The sequence below is a fragment of the Salvelinus alpinus genome, chromosome 4, assembly GCF_045679555.1.
Source record: "Salvelinus alpinus chromosome 4, SLU_Salpinus.1, whole genome shotgun sequence".
Classification (NCBI taxonomy): Eukaryota; Metazoa; Chordata; class Actinopteri; order Salmoniformes; family Salmonidae; genus Salvelinus; species Salvelinus alpinus.
In genome coordinates, this window is record NC_092089.1 from 29,800,903 (window position 1) to 29,813,315 (window position 12,413).

General features: G+C 47.4%; 1 protein-coding gene across 5 annotated transcripts in view; it reads left to right on the plus strand.

Moving 5' to 3' along the window:
- The first annotated feature begins 2,218 nt into the window (after positions 1-2,218).
- The window catches only part of snx27b (sorting nexin 27b), a 31,375-nt gene continuing 21,180 nt past the window's right edge, over positions 2,219-12,413 (plus strand). For 2 of the 5 annotated variants that reach the window (XM_071396518.1, XM_071396517.1), the window contains exons 1-6: positions 2,220-2,700; positions 6,110-6,467; positions 6,858-7,050; positions 7,968-8,032; positions 8,335-8,439; positions 9,363-9,441. In XM_071396518.1, coding sequence (XP_071252619.1) covers positions 2,375-2,700; positions 6,110-6,467; positions 6,858-7,050; positions 7,968-8,032; positions 8,335-8,439; positions 9,363-9,441 — 1,126 coding nt within the window. In that variant the 5' untranslated portion in view covers positions 2,220-2,374. Of the gene's footprint in view, positions 2,701-6,109; positions 6,468-6,857; positions 7,051-7,967; positions 8,033-8,334; positions 8,440-9,362; positions 9,442-12,413 lie in introns of all 5 variants that reach the window. The other 3 variants (XM_071396522.1, XM_071396520.1, XM_071396519.1) reach the window with 3 other exon arrangements.

Consider the following 12,413-nt stretch of genomic DNA (forward strand, 5'->3'; position numbering starts at 1 on the left):
CACAGGGTTCAATTCTCAGGCCGACTCTTTTCTCTATATATATATCAATGATGTCGCTCTTGCTGCGGGTGATTCTTTGATCCACCTCTACACAGACGACACCATTCTGTATACATCTGGCCCTTCTTTGGACACTGTGTTAACAAACCTCCAAAACGAGCTTCAACGCCATACAACAGTCCTTCAACTGCTCTTAAATGCTAGTAAAACGAAATGCATGCTCTTCAACCGATCGCTGCCCGCCCCCGCTCGCCCGACTAGCATCACTACTGGACGGTTCTGACTTAGAATATGTGGACAACTATAAATACCTAGGTGTGTGGCTAGACTGTAAACTCTCCTTCCTGACTCACATTAAGCATCTCCAATCGAAAAGTTAAATCTAGAATTGGCTTCCTATTTCACAACAAAGTCTCCTTCACTCATGCTGCCAAACATACCTTCGTAAAACTGACCATCCGACCGATCTTGACTTCGGAGATGTCATTTACAAAATAGCCTCCAACACTCTACTCTGCGAATTTGATGCAGTCTATCACAGTGTCATCCGTTTTGTCACCAAAGTCCCATATACTACCCACCACCGCGACCTGTATGCTCTTGTTGGCTGGTCCTTCCTACATATTCGTCGCCAAACCCACTGGCTCCAGGTCATCTATAAGTCTTTGCTAGGTAAAGCTCTGCCTTATCTCAGCTCACTGGTCACCATAGCAACTCCCACCCGTAGCACGCGCTCCAGCAGGTATATTTCACTGGTGATCCTCAAAGCCAACACCTCCTTTGGCCACCTTTCCTTCCAGTTCTCTGCTGCCAATGATTGGAACAAATTGCAAAATTCACTGAAGTTGGAGACTTATATCTCCCTCACTAACTTTAAACATCAGCTGTCAGAGCAGCTTACCGATCGCTGCAGCTGTACACAGCCCGTCTGTAAATAGCCCATCCAACCAACTACCTACCTCATCCCCATATTTGTTTTTGTTTTTCTGCTCTTTTGCACACCAGTATTTCTACTTGCACATCCTCATCTGCACATATATCACTCCAGTGTAAATTGCAAAATTGTAATTACTTCGCCACTATTGGCCTATTTATTGCCTTACCTCCTTACTTCATTTGCACACACTGTATACACATTTTTCTATTGTGTTATTGACTGTACATTTGTTTATCCCATGTGTAACTCTGTGTTGTTTTTGTCGCACTGCTTTGCTTTATCTTGGCCAAGTCGCAGTTGTAAATGAGAACTTGTTCTCAACTGGCCTACCTGGTTAAATAAAGGTGAAATAAAAATAAAATAAAAAATGTACATTTGTGGATTGGTACTTATTTGTACAGATCATGATACATACATACTAAATGCATGCTGTGAGTTCGCAATACTTTTGGCATGATATTGATTCCATACACATCCTTCACATTTAGTGGTGCTATCACACTGGCCAGCTAATTCAACTATTTGGGTGATGAACGGGTGTACACCGCAATAGTGTTGCATATATAGAGTAATCTAGGGCTAGGGTTTCGATTATTTACGTTGGACATACTATGGTTACACATATGGTTAACATATTACGGTTACCATTGTATAATTTCTGCAGCATTGAAAGGCAGGCTTCAACATGACCGAATGAGAGGCTGCCAGCGATTTATAGAAATCGCTTATTATGGGTACAAACCTTTTTTCTACGACTACAAATCGCTTTCTAAGTGTGATAACTTTTTTCTACGCGAGAGATGTTTTTTCTACGACTACAAATCGCTTCTTGGCGTGAGAACTTTTAGTCTTTATCGCGGTCATTTTACGTAAGGCCCTTGGAAATTACCTGCATATCTGCAGGTATAAAAAAAATTCTAATGCAATATATCGATTTACAAATACAAATCAAAACGTGTTTGGTTGTGGATAGTGAATTGTATTTGTGGATAGCAATTTACATTTGTGGAAAGTGATTTACATTTGTGGAAAGTGATTTACATGTGTGGATTGATGATTTACACTTGTGGAAATGGATTTACATTTGTGGATTGGTACTTATTTGTACAGATCATGATACACGAATACAAAATACATGCTGTGAGTTCACAATACACTTGGCATGATATTGATCCCATAGTGACCATCGACTTGAGAAAATGTATCCACTCAAACTCGCCCAGTATCTTGATGTTGCGGTTGCGCAGTAGAGACCCACTCTAACCAGACGAGGGGCGGGTTCCAGGGAGGGCAGTCTCTCGAGTCAAATCGGTTTTCGTTGACTTGGTCGCTCCTCCTCACTCCATCGCTTCTAGCAAGCTAGCTAGATAACTAGGAGAGCTACCTTGAAGTGTGGGAGACTCAAAGTGGATAAGGGGAGAAACAGGCTGACGGGAAATGGCAGACGTCGAGGGAGAGGGAATGAATTCGGTGGCACCTCCGTTAGTTCAGCCATCCTCTCGTAACGGCTCCGGTGTCAGCCCAACGCAGGGCACCGGCAGTTGCCAAACGGTGACTACCGTTACTTCAGGCCCGCGACTGGTGCGGATAGTCAAGTCTGACTCGGGATATGGCTTCAATGTCAGGGGACAGGTTAGCGAAGGAGGACAACTCCGGAGCATCAACGGGGAATTGTATGCTCCGCTACAGCATGTCAGTGCTGTTTTACCGGGAGGTGCAGCGGACAGAGCCGGTATCTCGAAAGGGGACCGGATTCTGGAAGTGTAAGTAAGAGTTAGCTTGCTATCTGGTAGCTGCTAACTACATGCGTAAGCTAGCTCAATATTTGGTCAAGGCAGGGCAAAACAAACAGACCACAGCAAAGCTAAAAAGGACGGTAATTGTCATGTCAGCTCCTGTGCACTGCAGTTGGCTCGTGAAACAAACGTGTGCTGCTGCCCGTGTTCTGCTAACTCCATAATTCACAAGCTGTTGTCCTCAGCTCAGTGCAACGCCATAAACTATCATAGCTGCTAGCTAGCTAGCAACGTTAAATGATATGTTTCACTTGACCTGGAGACTAGGCTAACAAAGCCTTGGTAACTCATGCATCAGTCTGTGCTTGTACCAGTCTTATCGGGAGCGTACAGGGCAGAAGAGCCGGTTCATCCCAATGAAAAGACGGTCTGTGTGAGAGCATGTGATCATTACGAATTCCAGTCACACTGACTCTCTGAACTTGGATACAAGCTAATTATATTAACACCAGCACACACACAGGTTCCTTCCCTACACATCACGTTACCAGAAAAACAGCATCTGTCATTCTTATTAACAACTGAACCAGATGATAGAAAAATGGCCATTCAATGCGTGCACATTCATAGTCAGCCAATATTTTACCTACTTGCCTTGATGATGATGATAATAGGTATTTTAATAGTGTGCCCAAATTATTTATATCTAGTCTCAATTAAATTGGGACTTTAACATTTCCTAATTGTAATAGATCAACAATAGCCATAATATGCCATCTCTGTCTGTATGCGGATGCTGCAATGCATAGAGAGTGCAGTGTGTCTGTCTGGTCTTTGCGACAGGTTTAGTATGCACAGGGGTAGCTAGCTTGGTGATGTTAGGTTCTGTTGCCATGGCAAGGAGCAGGCAGCATACAGCTCAGCATCAGTGTGTGTGTGTGTGTGTGTGTGTGTGTGTGTGTGTGGGGAAGAAAAAGTGAGTGAGGGGGGTTGCTGGATACAGGATACATAGGGCTCATCTGATTGGATGTGCTCTCAGTAATTCTCTGTTTTGATTTGTTGGCTCACCATTTGCTGCTTTATGATTGGGTGCCGTGCAGTAGCCTGGCAGTTTGTTGACTCCAATATTGGTGTGCGTGCACGGGTGGTTGCACGCCCATTGTGTGTGTTTGTGTGTGTGTGTGTGTCTTGAGCAACACAATTATCTATGCCAGGGAGAGACACCTGGCCATGTGCTCCATATGCTCACACACAGCAGTCCCTCAGTGTTAGCTGCAGTGCTTGTGGAGCATCTCCACTGCTCTCCAAAATCCACACTCCTCAGCAACACAGTCCCAGAGAACACACACACACACAGTCCCAGAGAACACACACACAGTCCCAGAGAGAACACACACACACACACACACAGTCTCAGAGAACACACACACACACACACACAGTCTCAGAGAACACACACACACAGTCCCAGAGAACACACACACACACACACACAGTCCCAGAGAACACACACACAAACAGTCACAGAGAACGTCTGCCTCTCAGCCCCCTACCCATGCCTTTATGACAGCCTCCAGTCCAAACACTCATGGCTATATGACCCACAGTTGTTCCTGAATTCTAACCAGACTAGACTGGAGAAAGACTTGGAAGTGTTTTTGTCTGTCTTTCTCTGTGTGTGTGTTTGTGTGTTTGTCTCTGTGTGTGTGTGTGTGTGTGTGTGTGGTATGACTACCTCAGCAGCTTTCAGTTAAATATTAGCCAGCTTAGAGAGTAGTGATTTAAGGAAATTAGTCTGGGTTTTTTAACACCTGTAATGGATACATGCAGTGATCAACATGTTTGGACGCATAAGGCTACAGATTACAGAATGGACCTACTGTGTTCTCTACCCACACACACTGATTAGGAGTTGTGCCGGCTGTGCGCACACTGTCCGTTTCCTTGGTGAAACATTGGAGTGTGTGTATCTCTGTCATTGTCTGTTATCAGTCTGAGCTGTTTGTTTTATGTCACCAGTGTCTTCCTCAGTGTTAGCTGCAGTGCTTGTGGAGCATCTCCACTGCAGGTGGTCTCAGGTGGTCTGTCTGGCAGTGTTGTGTGTTGATGCTGTAACCTTTGGCCTGCTTTCTGTTCCTCTCAGTCACTGATGTAGCATGATAGATAGCCTGGGTTTATTAGGCAAAGGGCTACTTTGTCATATATTTTCCTGTGAACTTATACAGAAATATCACATTGACATCATGTGTATCAAGGTAGGATTGGGTTCTTCTGTATCAATAGTTTCTACTGTGTGAACTGTGAGCCTAACTACAGTTGGTAACTGTAATATTTACTATAGGCTGCTGCAGTGCAGACGTCAGCACTCCTGCTGCTTACACCCACACACAGTCTCATGCCTTGACACGCTGCCATCTGAGTGGCCCAGTCTCACACACACACACACACACACACACACAGAGTCCCTGCAGAGGTCACAAGTCCAGCTTACTATTTCATGCTCTGACGCACAGTCATCTGAGTGACGCGAACCCACTGTGACCCCGTTGCCATGGGAGACGTCAGAGTTCCGGCTGAGGTGAACATTAGACCTGCTGACAGCCTTATCATGACGTCTACTGACCCTTAATATAGGATGATCACTGTTATACAAGAGGGCTCGTCCATTCACTCCCAGACACACTCAGACTGGCACTTAATATAGGATGATCACTGTTATACAAGAGGGCTCGTCCATTCACTCCCAGACACACTCAGACTGGCACTTAATATAGGATGATCACTGTTATACAAGAGGGCTCGTCTATTCACTCCCAGACACACTCAGACTGGCACTTAATATAGGATGATCACTGTTATACAAGAGGGCTCGTCCATTCACTCCCAGACACACTCAGACTGGCACTTAATATAGGATGATCACTGTTATACAAGAGGGCTCGTCTATTCACTCCCAGACACACTCAGACTGGCACTTAATATAGGATGATCACTGTTATACAAGAGGGCTCGTCCATTCACTCCCAGACACACTCAGACTGGCACTTAATATAGGATGATCACTGTTATACAAGAGGGCTCGTCCATTCACTCCCAGACACACTCAGACTGGCACTTAATATAGGATGATCACTGTTATACAAGAGGGCTCGTCCATTCACTCCCAGACACACTCAGACTGGCACTTAATATAGGATGATCACTGTTATACAAGAGGGTTTGTCCACTCACACCAAGACAGACACTGACTAGGCAGCAAGAAACGTCAACACAATTCATTTTAGGCAGAAAGAACCAATGCTAGTTGCTAATTATGTATGAGTGCTGCTGCTCATTTGCAATGATGACTCAGTATACCCTAGCCCAATAATGAATAAATATTCAATCTCTACCTCCCTGTATCTGCCTATCTCTTTCTCTCCCTCTCTCCTCTCAGTAATAGTGTGAACGTGGAGGGGGCGACCCATAAGCAGGTGGTGGATCTGATCCGTGCGGGGGAGATGGAGCTGATGCTGGCCGTGCTGTCTGTACCTCCCCAGGAGGCTGACTGTCTGGACCCTGGAGACGACGGCTCAGCCCAGTCCTGCTACGACTACAGCGACCAACAGGCCGTCCCCATCTCCGTCCCCACATACAAACACGCTGAACTCAACCAGGAGAGGTTTGTGGTGAGTAGATGGACGGAAGGAGAAAGAAAGGAAGGGGGGTGGAGAGAGGGAAGGAGTGGTGCGAACAACCTGTCCTCATCTGTCCCAACATGCAAATACACTGAACGCAACCAGGAGAGGTTTGTGGTGAGTAGATGGACGGAAGGAGAAAGAAAGGAAGGGGGGTGGAGAGAGGGAAGGAGTGGTGCGAACAACCTGTCCTCATCTGTCCCAACATGCAAATACACTGAACGCAACCAGGGGAGAGATAAAATGACTGAGGAAAGATTTACATAACATGTAGGTATTGCCGCAGGTAGCCTAGTGGTTAGAGCGTTGGGCCAGTAACCAAAAGGTTGCTTGATCGAATCCCCGAGCTGACAAGGTAAACAAATGTCGTTCTGCCCCTGAACAAGGCAATTAATCCACTGTTCCTAGGCCGTCATTGTAAATAAGAATTTGTTCTTAACTGACTTGCCTGGTTAAATAAAATAAAAATACCTAAAGTATATTTCAACTGTGTGTTTCTGTTTGCAGGTGTATAATGTGTACATGGCAGGCAGACAGCTGTGCTCTAAGAGGTACAGGGAGTTTGCTATCCTCAACCAGAACCTGAAGAGAGAGTTTGCCAACTACACCTTCCCCAAAATACCTGGCAAATGGCCCTTCTCCCTGTCTGAACAACAACTAGACGCTAGACGCAGGGGACTGGAGGAATACCTGGAGAAAGGTGAGGGAGGGAGAAAGATTAGGCCAGAGAAATATGGAGTAAAAACCGTTTGGAAAGGTGTTAGAAAGGGTGGAATGAGAGATGGAGGAGGGATAACTGGAAGAAGGTGGAAGTTGATGCAATAAATGAATGGAGGAGGAGGAAGAAGAAATGTGAAAAGGAAAGGATTGGAGATGGTCAGGATAACGGGCTACTCATAGAGGCTCATGGGAGTGTCTTAGAGAGGCGGTGGAGATGGTCAGGATAACAGGCTACTCATAGAGGCTCATGGGAGTGTCTTAGAGAGGAGGTGGAGATGGTCAGGATAACGGGCTACTCATAGAGGCTCATGGGAGTGTCTTAGAGAGGCGGTGGAGATGGTCAGGATAACAGGCTACTCATAGAGGCTCATGGGAGTGTCTTAGAGAGGAGGTGGAGATGGTCAGGATAACAGGCTACTCATAGAGGCTCATGGGAGTGTCTTAGAGAGGCGGTGGAGATGGTCAGGATAACAGGCTACTCATAGAGGCTCATGGGAGTGTCTTAGAGTGGAGGTAGAGATGGTCAGGATAACGGGCTACTCATAGAGGCTCATGGGAGTGTCTTAGAGAGGAGGTAGAGATGGTCAGGATAACAGGCTACTCATAGAGGCTCATGGGAGTGTCTTAGAGAGGAGGTAGAGATGGTCAGGATAACAGGCTACTCATAGAGGCTCATGGGAGTGTCTTAGAGAGGAGGTGGAGATGGTCAGGATAACAGGCTACTCATAGAGGCTCATGGGAGTGTCTTAGAGAGGAGGTGGAGATGGTCAGGATAACAGGCTACTCATAGAGGCTCATGGGAGTGTCTACAATGGATCTGCCTTTCTCAGTGTTTCTACCTTCTCTCTCCCCTCCTTTCCACCATCCTGCTGCCCATTCTCCCTTCTCTCTTCACAGTGTGTTCAGTGAGGGTGATTGGGGAGAGTGATGTCATGCAGGAGTTTCTGTCTGAGTCTGATGAGGTAAGCGTGTCATTCTGAGTGTGTTTTCTTATTCCTCTCTCTAAGATGTATTCTTGTTTTAGACTCTTTCTCTCTTGTTCTCTCTGCTGTTCTCTCTCCTCTCATCCTATCCTCTGGGATGTGTGGTGTGTGAGATGGGGCTGGCATCTGTCCTTTATTCTTCTTTTTGGTTTCCTCTCCTGCTTTTCCATCTCTGTCTACACTGTGTGTGTCTGTGCATGTCTGGCCTATGAGTGGTCCTGTGACCGCCTTCTCACCCGCCTGGCCGTAAGTCATCTCTTGCCATCCCTCATTCTCCGTAGAACTATAACGGTGTATCAGATGTGGAGTTGAGGATAGCCATGCCTGATAAAACCACCGTCACAGTCCGAGTCCGCAAGAACTGTACTACTGACCAGGTCTACCAGGTAACACACCCCTAACCTCTAGTTACACATACAGCCCTCACATATACACCGTCACACCTAGTCCCCAGGACCATCAGGCCACACCCTCACACCTAGTCCCAAGGACCATCAGGCCACACCCTCACACCTAGTCCCCAGGACCATCAGACCACACCCTCACACTTCGTCCCCAGAAACATCAGACCACACCCTCACACCTAGTGCCCAGGACCATCAGGCCACACCCTCACACCTAGTCCCCAGGACCATCAGGCCACTCCCTCACACCTAGTCCCCAGGACCATCAGGCCACACCTTCACACCTAGTCCCCAGGAACATCAGGCCATACCTAGTCCCCAGGACCATCAGGCCACACCCTCACACCTAGTCCGCAGGACCATCAGGCCCCACCCTCACACCTAGTCCCCAGGACCATCAGGCCACACCCTCACACCTAGTCCCCAGGACCATCAGGCCACACCCTCACACCTAGTCCCCAGGACCATCAGGCCACACCCTCACACCTAGTCCCCAGGACCATCAGGCCACACCCTCACACCTAGTCCCCAGGACCATCAGGCCACACCCTCACACCTAGTCCCCAGGACCATCAGGCCACACCCTCACACCTAGTCCCCAGGACCATCAGGCCACACCCTCACACCTAGTCCCCAGGACCATCAGGCCACACCCTCACACCTAGTCCCCAGGACCATCAGGCCACACCCTCATACCTAGTCCCCAGGAACATCAGGCTACACCTAGTTCCCTGGTACATCAGGCCACAGCTAGTTCCCTGGTACATCAGGCCACACCCTCACACCTTGGTTACCACTTGGACCCATATTAAACAATTCTAGGCTGGACCATAAATGTACACAGCACTCCTTGTTAATGCACAGGCCTCCTTGTTAATGCACAGGCCTTTCTCACTCTCCCACAGGCTGTGGTCATGAAAGTAGAAATGGACAGCATAACGGCCAGCTACTTTGCTCTGTTTGAGGTCATCAACCACTCCTTTGGTAAGTGTCAGGGTGAGATCTTTTATTTCATAGTTCTAGTCTTTTTCCATGTGCTAACTCTAGCATTAACTGGCCTCTGCCCAGAGTGTGTGTGTGTGTACTTGCGGTCCTCTTACTACATTCAGATTGAGAGTGGACAGAGTCGTTAAAGGGACAGTTCACTCAAGTCTTACCTCAACAGTCAAGCTAAAGTGTGTATGTTGTCGGTATATCCTGCTACAGTGGGTAGCATTGCTCATCTTTCCCATTAATTTGGGGTAGAGACCTGCACATTTCTCCCATGAATGTACAAACATGTATAGACCAGGATCTCTGGTGCCAGTCTCTCATTCATTTAATGAAGTCTGTCTCCACTCTGTAGGATCTGTTGAGTCAGCCCTGTCCCTCTTCCATCAAAGACAGGCTGACGCCCAGTCCTGTGTGTCTGTGTGTGTCTCTGTGTGTCTTTAATCATAGAGGCTAACATTCCTACCCAGGAGCTTTGTTGATAGAATCACTTCTTCATGATGTTGCTGTTGAGGGAGTTGTGGTGTCTGGTTGGTTGGGATATGAGCAAAGCATTTCTATTTGTAGCAAAACACCGTTTTGATTAGATGGTATGCAGCTACGAATTGGCTTTTCATAGCCGGGTTAGGAGAACTTACGCAGCAGGTTAGGATAATTAACGTAGTGGGTTAGGAGAACTTACGCAGCAGGTTAGGATAATTAACGTAGTGGGTTAGGAGAACTTACGCAGCAGGTTAGGATAATTAACGTAGTGGGTTAGGAGAACTTACGCAGCAGGTTAGGATAATTTACGCAGTGGGTTAGGAGAACTTACGCAGCAGGTTAGGATAATTAACGTAGTGGGTTAGGAGAACTTACGCAGCAGGTTAGGATAATTAACGTAGTGGGTTAGGAGAACTTACGCAGCAAGTTAGGATAATTAACGTAGTGGGTTAGGAGAACTTACGCAGCAGGTTAGGATAATTAACGTAGTGGGTTAGGAGAACTTAGGCAGCAGGTTAGGATAATTAACGTAGCGGGTTAGGAGAACTTACGCAGCAGGTTAGGATAATTAACGTAGTGGGTTAGGAGAACTTACGCAACAGGTTAGGATAATTAACGTAGCGGGTTAGGAGAACTTACGCAGCAGGTTAGGATAATTAACGTAGCGGGTTAGGAGAACTTACGCAGCAGGTTAGGATAATTAACGTAGCGGGTTAGGAGAACTTACGCAGCAGGTTAGGATAATTAACGTAGTGGGTTAGGAGAACTTACGCAGCAGGTTAGGATAATTAACGTAGTGGGTTAGGAGAACTTAGGCAGCAGGTTAGGATAATTAACGTAGCGGGTTAGGAGAACTTACGCAGCAGGTTAGGATAATTAACATAGTGGGTTAGGAGAACTTAGGCAGCAGGTTAGGATAATTAACGTAGTGGGTTAGGAGAACTTACGCAGCAGGTTAGGATAATTAACGTAGTGGGTTAGTCAGAACTTACGCAGCAGGTTAGGATAATTAACGTAGTGGGTTAGGAGAACTTAGGCAGCAGGTTAGGATAATTAACGTAGCGGGTTAGGAGAACTTACGCAGCAGGTTAGGATAATTAACGTAGTGGGTTAGGAGAACTTACGCAACAGGTTAGGATAATTAACGTAGCGGGTTAGGAGAACTTACGCAGCAGGTTAGGATAATTAACGTAGCGGGTTAGGAGAACTTACGCAGCAGGTTAGGATAATTAACGTAGCGGGTTAGGAGAACTTACGCAGCAGGTTAGGATAATTAACGTAGTGGGTTAGGAGAACTTACGCAGCAGGTTAGGATAATTAACGTAGTGGGTTAGGAGAACTTAGGCAGCAGGTTAGGATAATTAACGTAGTGGGTTAGGAGAACTTAGGCAGCAGGTTAGGATAATTAACGTAGTGGGTTAGGAGAACTTACGTAGCAGGTTAGGATAATTAACGTAGTGGGTTAGGAGAACTTATGCAGCAGGTTAGGATAATTAACGTAGTGGGTTAGGAGAACTTACGCAGCAGGTTAGGAGAATTAACGTAGTGGGTTAGGAAAAGGGTTAGGGTTAGGTAAAATGCTACATTTTTCCTTGACGCAACTTAAACATGGAACTTTCCTACCGTAGGTGTATACCATCTAGCCACAACCGGAAAACACCCACCAACCTAACCCTGTCTCTCTGTCTCTCTCCCACGACCTAACCCTGTCTCTCTGTCTCTCTCCCACCGACCTAACCCTGTCTCTCTGTCTCTCTCCCACCGACCTAACCCTGTCGCTCTCTGTCTCTCTCTCCCAACGACCTAACCCTGTCGCTCTCTGTCTCTCTCTCCCACCGACCTAACCCTGTCGCTCTCTGTCTCTCTCTCCCACCGACCTAACCCTGTCTCTCTGTCTCTCTCCCACCGACCTAACCCTGTCTCTCTGTCTCTCTCCCACCGACCTAACCCTGTCGCTCTCTGTCTCTCTCTCCCAACGACCTAACCCTGTCGCTCTCTGTCTCTCTCTCCCACCGACCTAACCCTGTCGCTCTCTGTCTCTCTCTCCCACCGACCTAACCCTGTCGCTCTCTGTCTCTCTCTCCCACCGACCTAACCCTGTCGCTCTCTGTCTCTCTCTCCCACCGACCTAACCCTGTCGCTCTCTGTCTCTCTCTCCCACCGACCTAACCCTGTCGCTCTCTGTCTCTCTCTCCCACCGACCTAACCCTGTCTCTCTGTCTCTCTCTCCCACCGACCTAACCCTGTCGCTCTCTGTCTCTCTCTCCCACCGACCTAACCCTGTCGCTCTGTCTCTCTCCCACCGACCTAACCCTGTCGCTCTGTCTCTCTCCCACCGACCTAACCCTGTCGCTCTCTGTCTCTCTCTCCCACCGACCTAACCTTGTCGCTCTCTGTCTCTCTCTGCCACCGACCTAAACCTGTCGCTCTGTCTCTCTCTCCCACCGACCTAACCCTGTCGCTCTCTGTCTCTCTGCCACCGA